Genomic DNA, 16,329 nt, shown 5'->3' with positions numbered 1-16,329 from the left:
TTTTATGATCTAACACATTTTAGAATGAGATTTATCTCCCCAGCCATAGGGATGCAGGAATCACACTGATCTACTTACCCTAGACTTCCATTCAAAAATCAATGGGGAGAAGGAGGAACTTCTGGGGTTCAATTAATTTAATATATTTAGGGTAAACTTTACAATGAAATGAACTGTGCTCTAGCCTTTGCTGCTTATTCTGACTAGATCTATTAACTACATCTGCACTGACTATAAAAGAAGCCTATATGACTAATTCCAATGCAGACATACATCCTTTTATGAATAAACTTCATCTTAAGTGTGTGGGAGAATAGGAAGATAGGTAGATGCCTTTTATGTTCAGATCAGAAGTCAAAACTTTTAAAAACTAATTTTAGGGAGAAGTGTAAACAAATATACCTTTCATCATATTTTAAACTGTAAAATTGCCCTGGAAAACACTAAACAAACAGTTAATAGATCAAAGAGAATAAAAGAGAAACTCCCCCTGCATTTCAGAGCTGCCTGCTGAAAACGTTCATGTATTCAATACAAATTTCCTTACACCGGGACTCTAGTTCTGGCCAATTCTTTTTTTTTTTTTTTTCCTTATTTGCCATTATTAGACAAAAAGATGCCATTGACTCTCTTCTTCTTTCTGTTCTGCTCACTCACATCTATTTCAAAAGTACAGATAGGAGGGTAATCCAGAAGAAAACAACAGACTTGCCAGAAAGGCACTTGRGCAGGATTTTAGAAATTTGACAAAAAGAGTTGCACCTACTGTGCTACATTTGTGAGCACTTCAGAATGCAGGATTTAGGTCAATCTGGATGTCGAACTTAAACATTCACAGAACTTCTGTCTCAGTCACAATATAATAGTGAAGTACTCTGTTTGTGTTTGCAACATCAGGAAAAAAAATTCCTAAATTCAAAGCAGCTTTACAGCATTAAAAAACAATCAATCATAGCAGCTCTCTGAAGCCTGCAGAAGTTCTGCAAAGACGTTAACAGGATTTTTTCTAATACTTCTCCTTGATATATATCTTTTTTTCCTCCCCTCCCCCCAATAACTATATCCTCTCAACTTGAGCAAAGACATGGTTTGAAAAGCAGACTGCACACATCTCCCTCTAATGCACTGAAACTAGTTTTCAACATGACTGGAAAGGAAAATAAAATCACAGAAAAAACAAAAACATGTCATTGGAAGAGTCAGCCTCAAATGTTGTTATAACCAATGCTGTGTTTCCTATAATGTCAACAAATTCGCTGTTAAATTCATCCTGTGAAACATACTGGTAATCTCAAAAATYTTTCTCTTTGGGCACTATAGTTGCTTTGAAGAATCTTCATTGAAATCTCTGAATTAGTCATAAAAGATAAGTAAGATAAGGATATAACATACATCAACTTGAAACTCCAAGAAAAGCTGCATATTTATTTTTACGTATCAGGAAATTTCAGCCTAGAAGAAACCACCACTACTTTGATCTTCTGTCGTTCTGTTGCAGGGAAAAATACTTCAGAATCTACAAATATTTCCTATAGCCAGATGCTGGATACATTCAGCAGTGTTTATCTCTGACTAGTTTAAGTTGCCTTCAATATCAGAGTTCTTCTATTATTATCACTGAAATGCAGGCAKGGAAAAAGTCAAAAAGGGACCTTCTTTTCAGTTTCAGGCTTCAACTCAATTTTCACATTCTTCTGCAATTGTAAAACTCCGCTTTTTCCAGTTCTGAGAAAAAATCAGCTCCACAAACCATTTCTGCTTCCTGACTACCTCATGTTCCTATCACTTCTTCCTCCTCCTTTAACCCAAGACCAGCAGTAACTGTTACAAACGATCCTGTTTTGGCTTGAATATTCACAGAGTGTTCAGGCATAACATACAATATGTTATGTATGAACATACAATAAAAAAAATTCAGCATTAATTCAAAAAGCTTCCCAGTACAACTACAACACTGAAAGTTACAGYGCAATACATACAGCAAATTTTATCTAAGATTTTTTTTTCCCCCTTTCAACCACAAGTAGTTTCCTCGTGATTTCCAGCCACTCCATCTCAATGACCCTCAGAAAAGATGTATTCTGTTGTCTTATTTCAGTGGTGGTTCACCAATAGCCAGATTGTGGTGGATAGCTTCCAAAATTTATAGCAGTGCTTTTGAACTGGTCAGTCACATGGCCTCTGATGTATTACTGTCTTCAAATTAGGGGAAAAAAAGCCCTGAGGACCTTAGAGGTACTTGCTCACTTGAGAACTGAATTTTGTAAAGAAAACAAATCCCCTGCGTTTCTCTGTAATGTTTAGATCTATTTACTGAATGAAATCAAAACTACYCCCTTGAATAGGAAGCTGTTATCAAGACCTTCATTCACAGGGAATCATGATAAATGTTAGTAGTGGGACAAGAGCTATTTGTATGTTTTACAAAGCTCTCACTTACAAAGCTCTCAATTCTCATAAAGTACCTGTTATTTCTTTTTGTTTTTGCAAGTGCTATGTATGTTCTATCATTACTTCAGAAGTCTTACCTATCATCCACAAGGTATTACCTTGGAATGACCACAGTCTGAACTGTAAAACCCATATAGCTTAGTAACACAGAGGTAGCATTTCTGAATCAGCGTTATTAACATCCAAGGCAAACTACTTTGAAAGTTGATGCTGAATTTTAGCACCAACAGCAGATGTCTAGAGACTATAACAGAAAATCACCGAGTAAAGGACACTCAAACTGTTCCCACAGTATTTATAATATAGTCCAAAAAAGAAAACTTGAATTGTTTATAGCCTTTTGCTTCCAAAATAGAAAGCCTTCTCATGCTTTCTAGAGAGATTTTAAGGCATATATTTTCTCTTTGTTCCTTTTTGTTTTTARTAAGAGGTCTCAAACTGGAGTTGCTGAACTCAGTAGCCTGACAGAAGAAATGCTGCAGCAGCTCCCTGTCTCCAGGACCAGCCAGCAGCAAGGCTTAGCATTTCAACACCTACACACACACCTGTATACAATACGTACACACACGCACACAGCTCAACATGGACAGAAACACTTCCCGGCTTGCCCATCTCTATACTCACTAGTGATTACACATCGACATACTGACATAACACGCCGGCGTGCACCGACCTCTGTGTCCCACGTCCCCACTCCAGCTGCTGGCACTTAGACCCTCTCTCTCTGGCACTGCACACCCGCAGGCCCCTGGGACTCGTGGTCTCATGCCAGGCGCTGGCACCTAGCCCTCCATATGCCCACTGTTCTAGAAAAGACTCCTCATCCAGGAGAACAGTTAGGAACAGAACTTAAGAATAAAACAAGGCAGACCGCAGTGATCAGGTGCAGGGCACGGCCAGACAAACATACTGACTGGCTGCCTGCTGATAAGCAACCAGCCCTTTTAACCCTTTTTCCCATCTTTTTCTTCAGCCTTCTTGTGCTTGCTTCTCCTCAACTCACTCTTTGATCCCACCCTTTTCCCACCTTTGGTCCCTTTCCTGAACATCCCATAATACWTCTGTACAATGCCAAGATGCTCTTTCCCTGCATCCCGTAATGTGTCCCACACCCCTGTAATGCCACCCAAGTGCTCCAGGGCGCCCTTCCATTGACTCACGGTGATGGAGGTCACACCGGGGCAACAGGTCCATCACCCCCCTCCTCGTGACAGCCCCAGGAAGGGGGCTCCTTTCCCGGTCGTGTTCCTGGGGCTCTCTGCCTGCCTCCCTGCCCCTGTGCTCCTTTGCGGTCCTGGAGATCAGCCTTTAATCACATAACCTAACACAAACGGTAACGCAAATAAATGTAATGCTGTCGACCAAAGAGAGAAAATGACTATCAACTATCTTTTATTCTGAAGTATTAAACACTATATAACAACTTCTGGCAACTTCAAATGATGCTATAAAAATTCTTATTTGTGTTTATTAGCCACAGCTATGGATGTTTGTTGTTTTTTCTTTTTTTAAGCTTTAAATGTTCCTGTAAAACAAATTAATCTGTCAGGTACTTTGGGTTTTATACCCAAATTTTACTTCAGGTTTCACATAAAACAAAAGTTATACATTACCATCAAAATTGAATGCTAATCTATTTTCCAATTTTCAAATTCAAAATTTTTAATATAACAACAAAGCTTTATATGATATTCATGAAAAATTAAGATAGAAACAATCTAAATATTTTATAACATTTTTGCTGAATCTTGTGAAGAAAAAAGAAAGTAAGATTACATACTGAATACTAGAGTTGATTACATACTAAATTCAGTTTCTGGACTCTAAATGCTGGATAAAAAGCATAGCACCCAGATGACTCAGACTGCTGACCTGGTGTATAATAACCATGCATTTCAGAAATTGCTGTCAGCTTCAGTTTCTGCCAGCAGWCTTCACACTGGATCACAAAGTTTGTCTAGATGAGAAATTTTGCTTCATGACCCTTCAGCCTTTCCTCCAGCTTCTTCTGTCACCTCTGTTTCTTCACTGCTGAGAAAACTATACCAGGATGTCCTCAACTCCCTTTAATTGCAAACTCAAGTCTCTGTGCTTTCACTTTATCTTTGGAAGTCACCACTAGCTATACATCAGATAAAAGGAAGTTTGTCACTTYATATTAGTATTTGTGAACAGCATTGTCAGAAAGCTTAGTTCTGAACATCTGTATTAAATTATTCTGTTATTCAACAAAAGGTGCTTTGGCAACTACACAGCAACACTMCATTTTCAGAAAATTCTACACAATGAATCATAAAATGCCGATCAGTTCATATCCACCTACAATATTACAAATGTCAGCTTATAAAGAAAGATTAAATGATATAGTACATAAAATAGTGTTTAGAGATTTATTACAAATGTCAGCTTATAAAGATGAAATGATATAAATGATATAGTATATAAAATAGTGTTTAGAGATTGAACTACAAATTAGTATAGCTATAGATTCCCAAATATTTAAAATAGGTGTTTCATTACGATGTAAAGATGCAATATTGTAGCATTATGGACATYCCAGATGGTAAATCTCTCTCAAAATACAGGCAGATTAAAATTCATCTATTTTCATTTCCTATACCTTATCAAAGCATTCATTTTAAGGTCTAATTTATTTAATCTCTTCAATATCCAGGATTTTCCCTATCATAAAGTAGATGCTCAACTAGAAATCACACCTGCACTTTCTTTGCAGGTAGGCAGACAGTAAGTGCTTTATTTATTCACCCTTACTACTTCTTTTAGCTAAAAAGGCTAAGTTTTGCCTAATATTTCTAACAGACGAGTTCTAAACAAGAGTCTTACAGAGAGCAGAAAAGAAAGTAGTAAAAAGAAAACCAAAACCAAACCACTTCAGCAAACTGTTCCTAGTAGCATCAGCAACTCCGAAAGTTCATGTTTTCACTAGGAGACTCCAGCAAATAATAGTATGCTCACTATGAACACTAGTGGAAAAGTTATTACAAATCTTTGACTGAACTAAAAAAAGAATGAATGATTCGTTTGACCATCTATTTGTGATATGCACAAAATAAAACTGAATTGTCCTGTGAGACTTAAGATACTGAAAGCTCCATGCAGCTAGTAGTAAAATGTCATGTTCTAAATGTATCCTTGGTCTTCCAAAAGGCTAAATTTTCCTAGACTGAGAGAAGCATGCTGTAAATTTCAGAGAAAACAATTATGCAGAAAAATGTAACAAAAATGGGATGTTATTTTAAATTAGGTTTACTTTTAAATTTCCTATAGTTCAACAATAAAGAAAGGAGGAAAAGGAAAATTCTGATATATTAAAAAAGAAAAGTAATTAACACAATGGTGAAACCAAAACACCAATTAAAAATAGAAATATATAATTCATAAGGGAAATACATAATAAAATCAATTCAGATGAAAAGTTATGAAGAATAAAAATTGTTAGCTTGATGAATCTAAACACTGAGAAAAAAAATCTATCATGGTAGGCCTGATGGCTAATAAAGTTTCAGCATATGACAAACAAAACGAACCTAATAAATACCAAAGGCCCATGAATAGAGGTAAACATAAATATTTAAACAATATTTACAGTAATACACAAAGAGTGTATTCTCCTTCAGTAAATATTTCTATCCTGAATCCTAATATAAGCAAGATGATATTTACGAAATTCCCTCYAACTCATTAACCACTGAAGCAATGTCTACTCAGAACTGATTTCAAGAATTACTGGACCAAAACAGCTTGTACCCATAATCTCTGGACATAGATAAGATATCTGACTGCATAAGGTTAATCTTTAATTGAYTGTAGAATACAGAAGAATACAGAAAAATATGGAAGAACAGAATTGGTTAACATTATGAATTGCCATACATGTAGACTTTGTAAACCTTTATTCAAGTAACACATTCCCTTCTTTTTCCTATGCAGCAATAATAAATTCATCCATTATCACGATATTCATGTTCACCGTTATTAACCAAAATGGAAAAATTAAAACTGTTTGAGTAACAGAAGAACATTGTTATGCCATCTGGAAATAGATAAAATCAGTATGGAATACATTAGATACAGTGTTMCCTACAGATTATTTTAAAACATGAAAATACATCAAGAATAGTGGAAGAGTCACTATTTTCCAAGAACTAGAGATGATACAAGACATCAGGAAGCACAGTAAATGGTCCAGATTAATGTTATAGGAGGGAACAAAAATACTGAAAATAAAGATTGTTATACCAATCTGTGATTATAGGCTAATCTGGATATTTTCTGTTAGCATTTGGAAATGTTACAGATTCTGTGTCTGTAATACACACACACACACACACACACATATATATATATATCACACATATACACATCAGATATTTATAGCCTAGTTAAACATCTTGCATTTCTTAGATCAGCTATTCATACAGAAACAAAACCTTCAACGACACTTACCCCAGTATTCGGTTCATCCCATGCCTAGCAGCATAATGTAGCGGAGTATTGTGCTGGTAAGTTTCTCCATACGAAGTATTTGGGTCAAGAGTTTCTTTTAGTTGAGGGTTGCTCTCATATATTTGGCAGGCCAGATTTTCATCTCCATTTATAAGAGCTTTGCGGAATTTGGTGGTTGTATTTCCCATGTTGCTATCCTAGTTAGCAATGGCACTTTCTCCTTTCCCCTTCATCCACTGGCTGAAAGGTTCTGTAACATGCTTCACTGCCTAAAAACACAAACAATATTTCAGTTATTCAGAACTCTTTCTTAGGTGTATTCATCCAGATTCCAGCACAGTAAGCATGTATGTGAGGAAGTATTTAGGGCCTGTATACCATAAACTGCTGAAGCCCTTAAAGGTAAGTACACACAAATTCCCAATTCTTTACAGATTATTTCCCTGTTAAATTGTACAACCTTCCTGTACAAATATTTTTGCAACATACACTCTTTGAACACAAACTGTTCTATTACAGAAAATAAAAAAGATGGCTTATATCCATCTGTAATAGAAGGCAAAGATGAACACTGAATTTCTGTGAACGAGAATAAGAAATTAGAAGTGATTTCAAAACATAGTAAAACTAAAGCAAAATCATTAAAACAAGGCATAAAATTCTTCATAACATGCAAAAAAAGTGGACATMAGTGTTCAGTTTTCACTCAAAGAATATCACGTAAAATGTGCTTGCAACCTGCGCGTATGGGGGTGGGTRTAAATAGCACTTTTTTGTGCCAGTAAGACCAATGCACATGAAGGTGAGATTTATCACTGCCCCATTTAACTGTTCTGCTCAGTAGACTTTAAAACAGCCAATCCCACTTCTAAAGTGACACTTAGTAATAAAGAATRGGTCCACACAGTGCCAGGCATTATACTGGCACTAACTAATTGCACCTTGCAATTAGACACCTTGCAATTAGTGACTTCAGATGCATCTTGCCTGCAGCTCTGCTCCCCAGCCTCTCACCTTCACCTYTGGTAAGGGACGAGCAGCTCAAGCCACACACAGAGCGGGCAGGGGGGAGCATTAGCTGATGAGACAGGACAAGAGAAGCTTATCAGGCCCTGCAGAGCACACGCTGATTTATGTCACAGAGAAAAAGGGGACTCAGCACRGAGCTGCAGCTGGAAGCAGAGTGAACCTTCTCGGAGGTCTCTGTTGTGCATGAGTCACCCCATCCAGACGGCTACATGTCAGATCCTCCTCCTACCRCACACTCTGGCATCCAAACATGCCAGACACAGCAGGTTAGGAAAATGAACACTACTTATGCTGGGCACATACAGTCAGGCAAGGCAGAARCTGCTACACACCCAGTACCTTATATCCTACTTGTTCTGGCAAGGCCTATCTCAAACTTTAATTTTTACAGTTCAATACAGTCTATGTAGAGTGCTCACTGTATTCAAGTTAGATTGAGACTAGGAGAGAAGACAAATATACAAGCTGATGAACATAGCAGAGTAGCTTTTTACACCTTAGTTACGAAAAAACAAAAAACAGAAAGGAGAGAGAAGCACGTGAGAGGGGAAGAGCAGAATGAAGATGTGCTGATAGGACTGTGAGGGCAGAGAAAGGAAAAGCTCAGAAGGAATCAGCACAAATCAGAGGAAGTTGTCAAAACACTAGAAAGTTCCCTAAACATCTGAGAAAGAACTGCAATGACACATTTGTGTTCCCATAGTGTGTTCCTCTTACGAGCTCCTTTCTGCTACTAGTGTGAACTTGCACGTTCTTTTAGTAGCAAGAGTAACAACAGAACGGGGTACACTTGCACACCTTTAACTTTGGATCCCAGTCTTGCTGTGGCTGTGCTCAGAAGATCCCATTTGGCAGGAGATCCCACTGACTGGAGTCATTCACTGTCTCCTCATTTGGTGAAGAGGAGGGGAAACACCACTCGGGTCCTAGTATCACCAGAACATACTTCTCTGTCTGAGCAGTACTAGAAGAGCAGTGGCCTTTGGTGGCTTCTATTTTAATAACCTCTGCCTTCAAAACTTTGGTGAGGCAATCCTTGTTTTGAAGTTGCTGTGTCCTCTTTTTGATGCCATGGCGTGACAAAACTAAGGCACTGCTGAATCATCCAACACAGCAGGTTAAACATGTTGCCCATGCTCTCCTCTGTGACCAGAGCTAGCTAACTAGCAACTGAGTTAATCAAAAGTTTCTCATAAGAATAAAGAAGCAGGTACTCATCCAAAAGTAAATGCACTTCATTAATAATTTTAATTATATAGACAAACCAAACCCGAGATTCTKAAATTAAACTATTGATTCTGCAATATTTTATATCTTTTAGTCATCCTTATATTTTAAAATGTAAGTATATGAATACTATATTTATATTCAAGAAAGCCACTGTACATTCACATGACCATGGCACAGCTCGCTGTGCTACAAATTAATGTGTTTCAGATGTAACCGCATCTACATATCTAGAGTTTTAGGCTTTAATGAAAGACTGTACAACAACAACAAAAGCTCAGCCCTTCACAGTCAACCGGCAGTTCACATCAGCATCTACATAAAAGCAAAATAAATAAAGCATAGTATCTGCAACAGCTAGGACCTCAAATACAGCTTTTAAGAATGATTTTCTGCCAAGTTTGTTAACAAGACAGGTTTATGCAATTACATTATCTGTCAATCTCTATCTACCACCAATAGCTCTTAAGAAAACAGACAAAATGTCTCAAAAGATATCATGTTCCTATAAACCTAAGGAAAATCAGTAATGCAGATCCCATCAGCACCCCTAATGAGCAAAAAAGCACAAAAATGTCTTCCACCATTTACAATTTAAAGGTAACAGCATCAATTGCCATGCACATATTTCTGGAAATTAGCTTACACATTAGCTTGCATTTTAGCATGTGCCAGCTGCAAACAGGCTGCTTCCTGCCCAGACCTGGAACATTACACAAATCTGGGTTGGGATGAGAGAGGGAGCTGAGAGTAAGAAGAGAAGATTGTGCCCCCAGGGAATCCRAGAGAAAGGGTGGTTCTGGCAACATGAGGAAGAGCTGAAGGTATTAAGGGAGGGGTCTGGGAATGCACAGAAGTGAGGGTCTATACCATTCTGTAGAATTTAAAAGCTCAATTTTTTTCAGTGCAGATATTGCAGAAATTGCTTAAGTAAATGTCATGAATTCTACTGCACACCAAACAAGCTTTATTTTTTGCTGAAGTATAGATATATTAGATGGGAGCACATCTGCTCCTCTGTTGAGAGAGCAATCCAGTGTCAGTGAAGAGAATAAAACATTAATGAGTAATTTAAAAAGATGATATCCAGTATTTTTTGATACTTTATACAGGAAAACATTTCTAAAATTTACTTGAAAAAATACTGTATTAAAAAGCCTCTTGCATTTGACTTTATTTTTTCTGCTAAAAATCAATAACAAAGTGAATAGATTTTTAGCATTATTAACCATTTAAGGCTGTAGTAGTGCCTACACTGAGCTTCATGCTAGACATGGAGTAAATCTATTATCCAAATACTCAAATCTAAAAAGTCAAATGTTACCAGAAAGTGAGACAAAACTGGTTTGGAAAGGAGTGAGAAAGTACGGAAACAATAATACACAATTGTGCAACACAACTTTTTGGCAAYTGTGCAAAAATCAGAGCTTTATAAATGACTAGTCATCATCAGCTCGCGTTTTACAGAACGTGCTCTGGAAGACAGTTTCAAAAGGCGACTTGACAGAGAGCACTTGCTGCAAGTGCACTGCTACAGCCTGTTCAGAATCACTCCTATTCCTCCTGCTGCACCCTCTTCTGAGCTTAAACTCTCAGGGTTAGGGCATATTTTTTGTCTTCTTTAAAAATATATCCAGTATTAGACCTAGCAGTGTTAAGTTCTTCAAATGGATTTCTAGACACAAATTAAATACAACAAATACAATGACAATATACTACTGAATGCAAAATTACAGGCAGTGAGCGTACGGGTGTGCGTGCGTGTGTGTGTTTTTAAAAACATAATCATCTCCTAGTTAATTTTAAATAAAATCTCTTCTGGTTAACAGAAATAGCCTCCTGAACTTCTAGATTCTACTAAAAACAGAAGTAAAGTATTTGTCTAGGGTAACAATTCCAACAATAAGAATGAATAATATAGAGGACATAGGTATGTTACTCAAACTTTTACGTGCGTTATCATAATATCTGTGAATTTTAGAAATATATAGCATGTACTGCAGAAAATAGTGCTTTTTGCTTCCCTAAAAAAGCTTAGAGTCTACATGTAAGATAGAGGATTATATCTGATACAGATATGATACAGACAGGTGAATGACAAAAAACAGTAAAATGTTGGTCTGTATAACAAGACTACTGACCAAAATTGCAAGATTTTCACAGTCAAAGGAAGGGGAGAATTTTAAGATGGATTATGGAAAACAGCAACACTGTGGCTCTGAACAGACACAAGTGGAACTCCCCCCAAGCCCAAGAATCAGCATAAAGGTATGACGACACTTGAAAATTTAACAAATGGCTAACGTRACTCTCATCATTACACTCAAAAGAAAATGAAAGATGATAGAATGGGGGTAGTCCATGAAAGCCTTTCAAATGAAGACAAACAGCTTATATATTTGATGTGAAGCCTCTGGAAGAAAACAAGGAGAGAAGCGACAGGGTCAAAACTGGTCCAGAAAACAATTCCCTATGTAAAATACGTGATACTATGAACTGTAATAATGCCTGCCACCTTTATACAGTACCTACAAGGTCTTCATTTTTCCCACTATGACAGGCACTAGCCTCTTATGCTGTAGAAAGGTGGTGGGCCACACAGTAGTTTTCTAAATCAGATATCAAACATAACAGGCAGAAATATAGATAGACATGGGAGACTCTCTCTCTCTGCTAACTCGCAAGAGCAGTTGGCTCCCAGTATGCCTGGAAGCTCAGAGGAAACCAGGATGGGCAACTGTTGTCTCTCTCAGGATGTCACGGGACATAAGTGTCCTGCTGTGAAATATTTAAGATCTGCCCCTTTGTAATCTATAGATGATCTAGTTGACCAAGGAAGCTTCTACTTAAATTGAAGTAGAAGGAGGAAAAGACATGATCTGATGAAATAGGATCTGGAAATGTCAGAAAGGGGCCTAGTCTGTCCCAACCCCATTAAGAGCTTCCAGTCCCTTATGTGCTCTGGGAGGCCAGCAAGGTAACAAGGCCAATGCTGGATCCTGGCAGTGACTCGGAGAAAGGAACTTGGCTCACTCTTTCATCTTCTCTAGTTTCATGCTTTTGAAAGTGAAGGGCCTGTGATGGATATATTTCCTCCTGAAAGGGGAAATGGGTGGCAGGGAAGGGGGGGGTGCTGTAAGGTCCTGGCAATCCACCACCACAGGGACTTGGACAGCTTCCATGGACCAAATAAAAAGGTTGCTAAAGCTGTTTCAGCAGCTCCCAGGGTACTATTGCTAGCATGTAGTGTTGATGTCAATGTTCTTATTTTGCTGTTTGGGTAAATTCAGCACTAAAAAAATTCTTAGGTTATTTTTCAACGTAGCATATAACAAAAAGTCTCTGTGTAACAAAAATGACAACATGAAAATCCAAGACTTGAACAGAATTTTACAGGACAAGAGAAGATATTTCTTTAGCAGGCAGACTGACCTACTGAATTTGCAAGTTTTGTGGTAAGAAAAGGGCTTCATAAAGCAAGTATCATAAAGTATCATAACCTTTAACAATAAAGAACATAGGAAAAACTAAATGCAACGGTTGGCTAATTATTCACTACATTATTTCAGAATTTAAAATATCAACTGTTACTTGAAAATTAGAAACTATCTTTACTATTCCACTGCTTCCAAACAAAGTTCCACTTTACACTTAAAACCAAAATGCTGTTAACACAAATCACCTTAAAGTCTAACAAAACTCAGGGGCATCACACTCCTCTGCTTCAGCAATAAACAGCAAAAATTCTGTTGACTTATTAGCAACACCACTAAAAGCAGCACTTTCATATCACAGCTCTATAAATATTTAATAAAGTGATGGCCCCTCTCATGAAATGCTTAAAGATCAAGCATAAGATGAAAAAAGGGTGGGTACAAAAAGACATACATAGATTCAGCTAACAGTGAGATCTTGGCACCAGTTACACCACACCTGCTGCCTAATTACTATTGATTTTTTTCCCCAGACATCATGATAGAAGTGAGTTTGAAGAAGGACAATGTAATGGATTTGTAGGATTTTAGAAGGAGTTCCTCCTTCAAAACAGTGGCAAGGTGCTTGCTAGAAATTTATAAATGACAAAATACAGGACCAATGGAACCAGACAAGTATTTTTGAAAAATCTTACTTCTAATATTCATTTAATAATCATATAATCAATACACATTGAGATGACACACCTCTTTAAGTTTACATTTGAATTGCTTTAATACGGAAGTAGAATTTCTCACCAAGTCTAGCACTAGCATGCAGTTCTAGAGCAACCATTTTATAGTGGGGAGGATGAGTAAATGGAAGGGAGACATACTGTACTACATAGTACTATTGGGTAAATCTACCAAAAGCAGCAAAAAATATTCATGTATGAGCATTTTTGTGAAGAAAATGCCACATATTTCTTGCATAAACAAATCCATTATGTAATTAGCAAAGATCATCAGTAGATCTGATCATTTGCAACTGTTATGTTACAATAGAACACTGTGTTACTCAGTAGTTTAGCCATAAAAGTTTGAGTAAAATTTACAAGTTAGAAAAAGAATACTTCTTACTTGACAGGAGAATTTTTTCTTGTAAACTAGAAAAGCTTTTCCCTTGGTTGAGGAGGATTGGATTAGAGACCATTTAGGCAAACCTGACACTCACCTATCCATGGGCCCTGACGGGATGTACCCGTAAGTGTCGAGGGAGTTGGTGGATGTGATTGCCAGGCCACTCTCCATCATCTTTGAAAGGTCATGGAGAACACGAGAGCTGCCTGAGGACTGGAGGAAAGCCAATGTCACTCCAGGCTTCAAAAAGGGCAAAAAAAGAGGACCCAGGAAACTACAGGCTGGTCAGCCTCACCTCCATCCCCGGAAAGGTGATGGAACAGCTCATCCTGGATCCCGTCTCTAAGCATGGAGGAAAAGAAGGTGATCAGTAGTAGTTAGCAGAGGGAAACCATGCTTAATCAATCTGATAGCCCTTCTATTATGGGATGACTGGTTGGGTAGATGAAGGGAGAGCAGTGGATGTTGCCTATCTTGAYCTCAGCAAGGCTTCTGACACCGTCTCCCATAACATCTTCCTAGGTAAGCTCAGGAAGTGTGGGTTATATGAGTGGAGAGTGAGGTGGATTGAGAACTGGCTGAAAGGCAGAGCTTGGAGGGGTGTGTTCAGCAGCGCAGAGTCTAGTTGGAGGCCTGTGGCTCGTGGTGTCCCCCAAGGCTCAGTACTGGGTCCACTCTTGTTCAACTTACTCATCAATGACCTGGATGAAGGGACAGAGTGCATCCTCAGCAGGTTTGCTGATGATACAAAATGTGGAGGAGTGGCTGATACTATGCCAAAAAATTGATCACTTGACCAAGAGGACAAAACTAAAAATAAAACATTCAAACACACACACATACCTACTTTATGTACAGCTGGCAGAGATGTCTATAATTAAGATATAACAGGAAATGTCAGGTTAAGGCAAGCTTCTACATGCTTACAGTAGAAATTATTGGATAAAATTTTTCCATGCTGTGTATTTTCTTCTGGAGGTGTATTTCTGGAAATTTTGAACTGGAAATGAACCAGAAAGGCCTGAGAATCAACTTATAGAGAGTGTTTTGCTTTTGTTTTACTGATAMAACTGATTTTTCTTTTTTTACACAAAAATACTCTTAAGGTTTGTGCCAAAAGTTCTGATGCTGTAAACATGAAATAATGAAAGCATTTGTTGCACTTTAAGCCTTCTGAATGGAACTTCACATTGAAAATTCAATATATACACCAAAAACACTGATATATCAGTGAAGAGAATTAAATGCAAATATAATCTGTCTCACCTGCTGAAGAATGAATGTGACTACAAAGTTTCTCTCTGTTAAATATCAGGGTTGAAAAGTGGCAATAATGCTGAGTATTGACTTGATTTAAAATATAATGTAGGGTAGCAACAAAATTAGTTATTTCCTTATTTATAAGTTTATGGGATAACGAATCCAGTGACTTATGTTACTATCCTTCTGTGCTGCCACATGTACCCATAAGTAGAATGCTTAAAGATATTGCTGAACTCAGTAATTTGAGGACTTGTWAGCTTACTCACTCAGATGCATTTTCAATAATTTGATTCAGATGGAACATTTTCCTTCAGACATTGTCCTTTTTCCTGCTTCCCACTCCAATTTGTGGAGGAAAAAAAAAATTTTGAAGCATGGCACTGGTTTTCTTTGAACTCATACACTTGCAGTGACCCAGTAAAGGACAAATGTAGTAGAGACTAGAGGCAATTCTCACTTTATGAAAAAAATCTATGYAGATGTAGCTAAAGTAATTGCTACATTAATTTTGATGCACTTGTCTACAGCACTTACATTCATCATCACCTAAATGAAACATAATAAATCCACAGTGAGTTAGGTACACAAACATCTTGAAGAAGATACAAAATACTGGTCTAACAAGCACAGCCAAATCAAAAACACACTGTAATAGTCAGATGAAGACAGGATGCCTGGGACAGTCAGATAGATAGATAAATAAGTAAAGTGACATAACTTAAAAGGGGTTTTTGAGTGCTCTTCTGTTTTATAATACTTTATTCTAAGGTAGCAGCAACTCAGTAAAATAGAAAAAAAGAAGTCAGCATCCTATAACTCCTCATTAGAGCATACAAGAGTCTTACTCAATTGTAGATCACTTCATATTCATTTCAGGGGATGAGATCTTCAGAAAATTATTTAAAAAACAACAACAACAACAGCAAAACCCTCCAAGTTCCTGGAAGTCAAGAAAAGACTTTGGATTTCTTCCCAGTGCAATATTTTGTCAAAGCCTTAAGAGTCTGATTTAATCTGCTGTACCTTAGTTACTGATACAATGCATATATTCTCCTCTATAATCTTTATAGACACCAGTCATAAAATACGGTAGAACTCTTTTAGGGCTAGCTCTACACTCATGAGTTTAAGTAGACTACTGAATTTTAAATAACATAAAATGCCTGTATCTAGTATAATGTTGACATTACTACCAGAAGACCTCCTCTTTCTAGATAAGAAGGTGATGAAGAACAAAAAGAAACATTTTATGTTTCACTAGATTAAGCCAGGCTAAATGCAGAAATGTTGGATTGTTTCACTTCTTAAAAAGATGCGACAACATAAAAATGCCAGAAAC

General features: G+C 37.4%; 1 protein-coding gene across 3 annotated transcripts in view; it reads right to left on the bottom strand.

The window, feature by feature from the left end:
- Positions 1-16,329, bottom strand: part of ANKIB1 (ankyrin repeat and IBR domain containing 1) — a 78,266-nt gene that overhangs the window by 55,534 nt on the left and 6,403 nt on the right. For all 3 annotated transcript variants that reach the window (XM_085310489.1, XM_085310491.1, XM_085310490.1), the window contains exon 2: positions 6,919-7,187. In XM_085310489.1, the coding sequence (XP_085166615.1) occupies positions 6,919-7,106 (188 nt within the window). In that variant the 5' untranslated portion in view covers positions 7,107-7,187. The remainder of the gene's footprint in view (positions 1-6,918; positions 7,188-16,329) is intronic.

The sequence above is a fragment of the Rhea americana genome, unplaced genomic scaffold, assembly GCF_003343005.1.
Source record: "Rhea americana isolate MKP2758 unplaced genomic scaffold, rheAme1 scaffold_32, whole genome shotgun sequence".
NCBI lineage: Eukaryota > Metazoa > Chordata > Aves > Rheiformes > Rheidae > Rhea > Rhea americana.
Note: the sequence above shows the minus strand (reverse complement) of the source record. Positions and strands in the feature narration are given on the sequence as shown.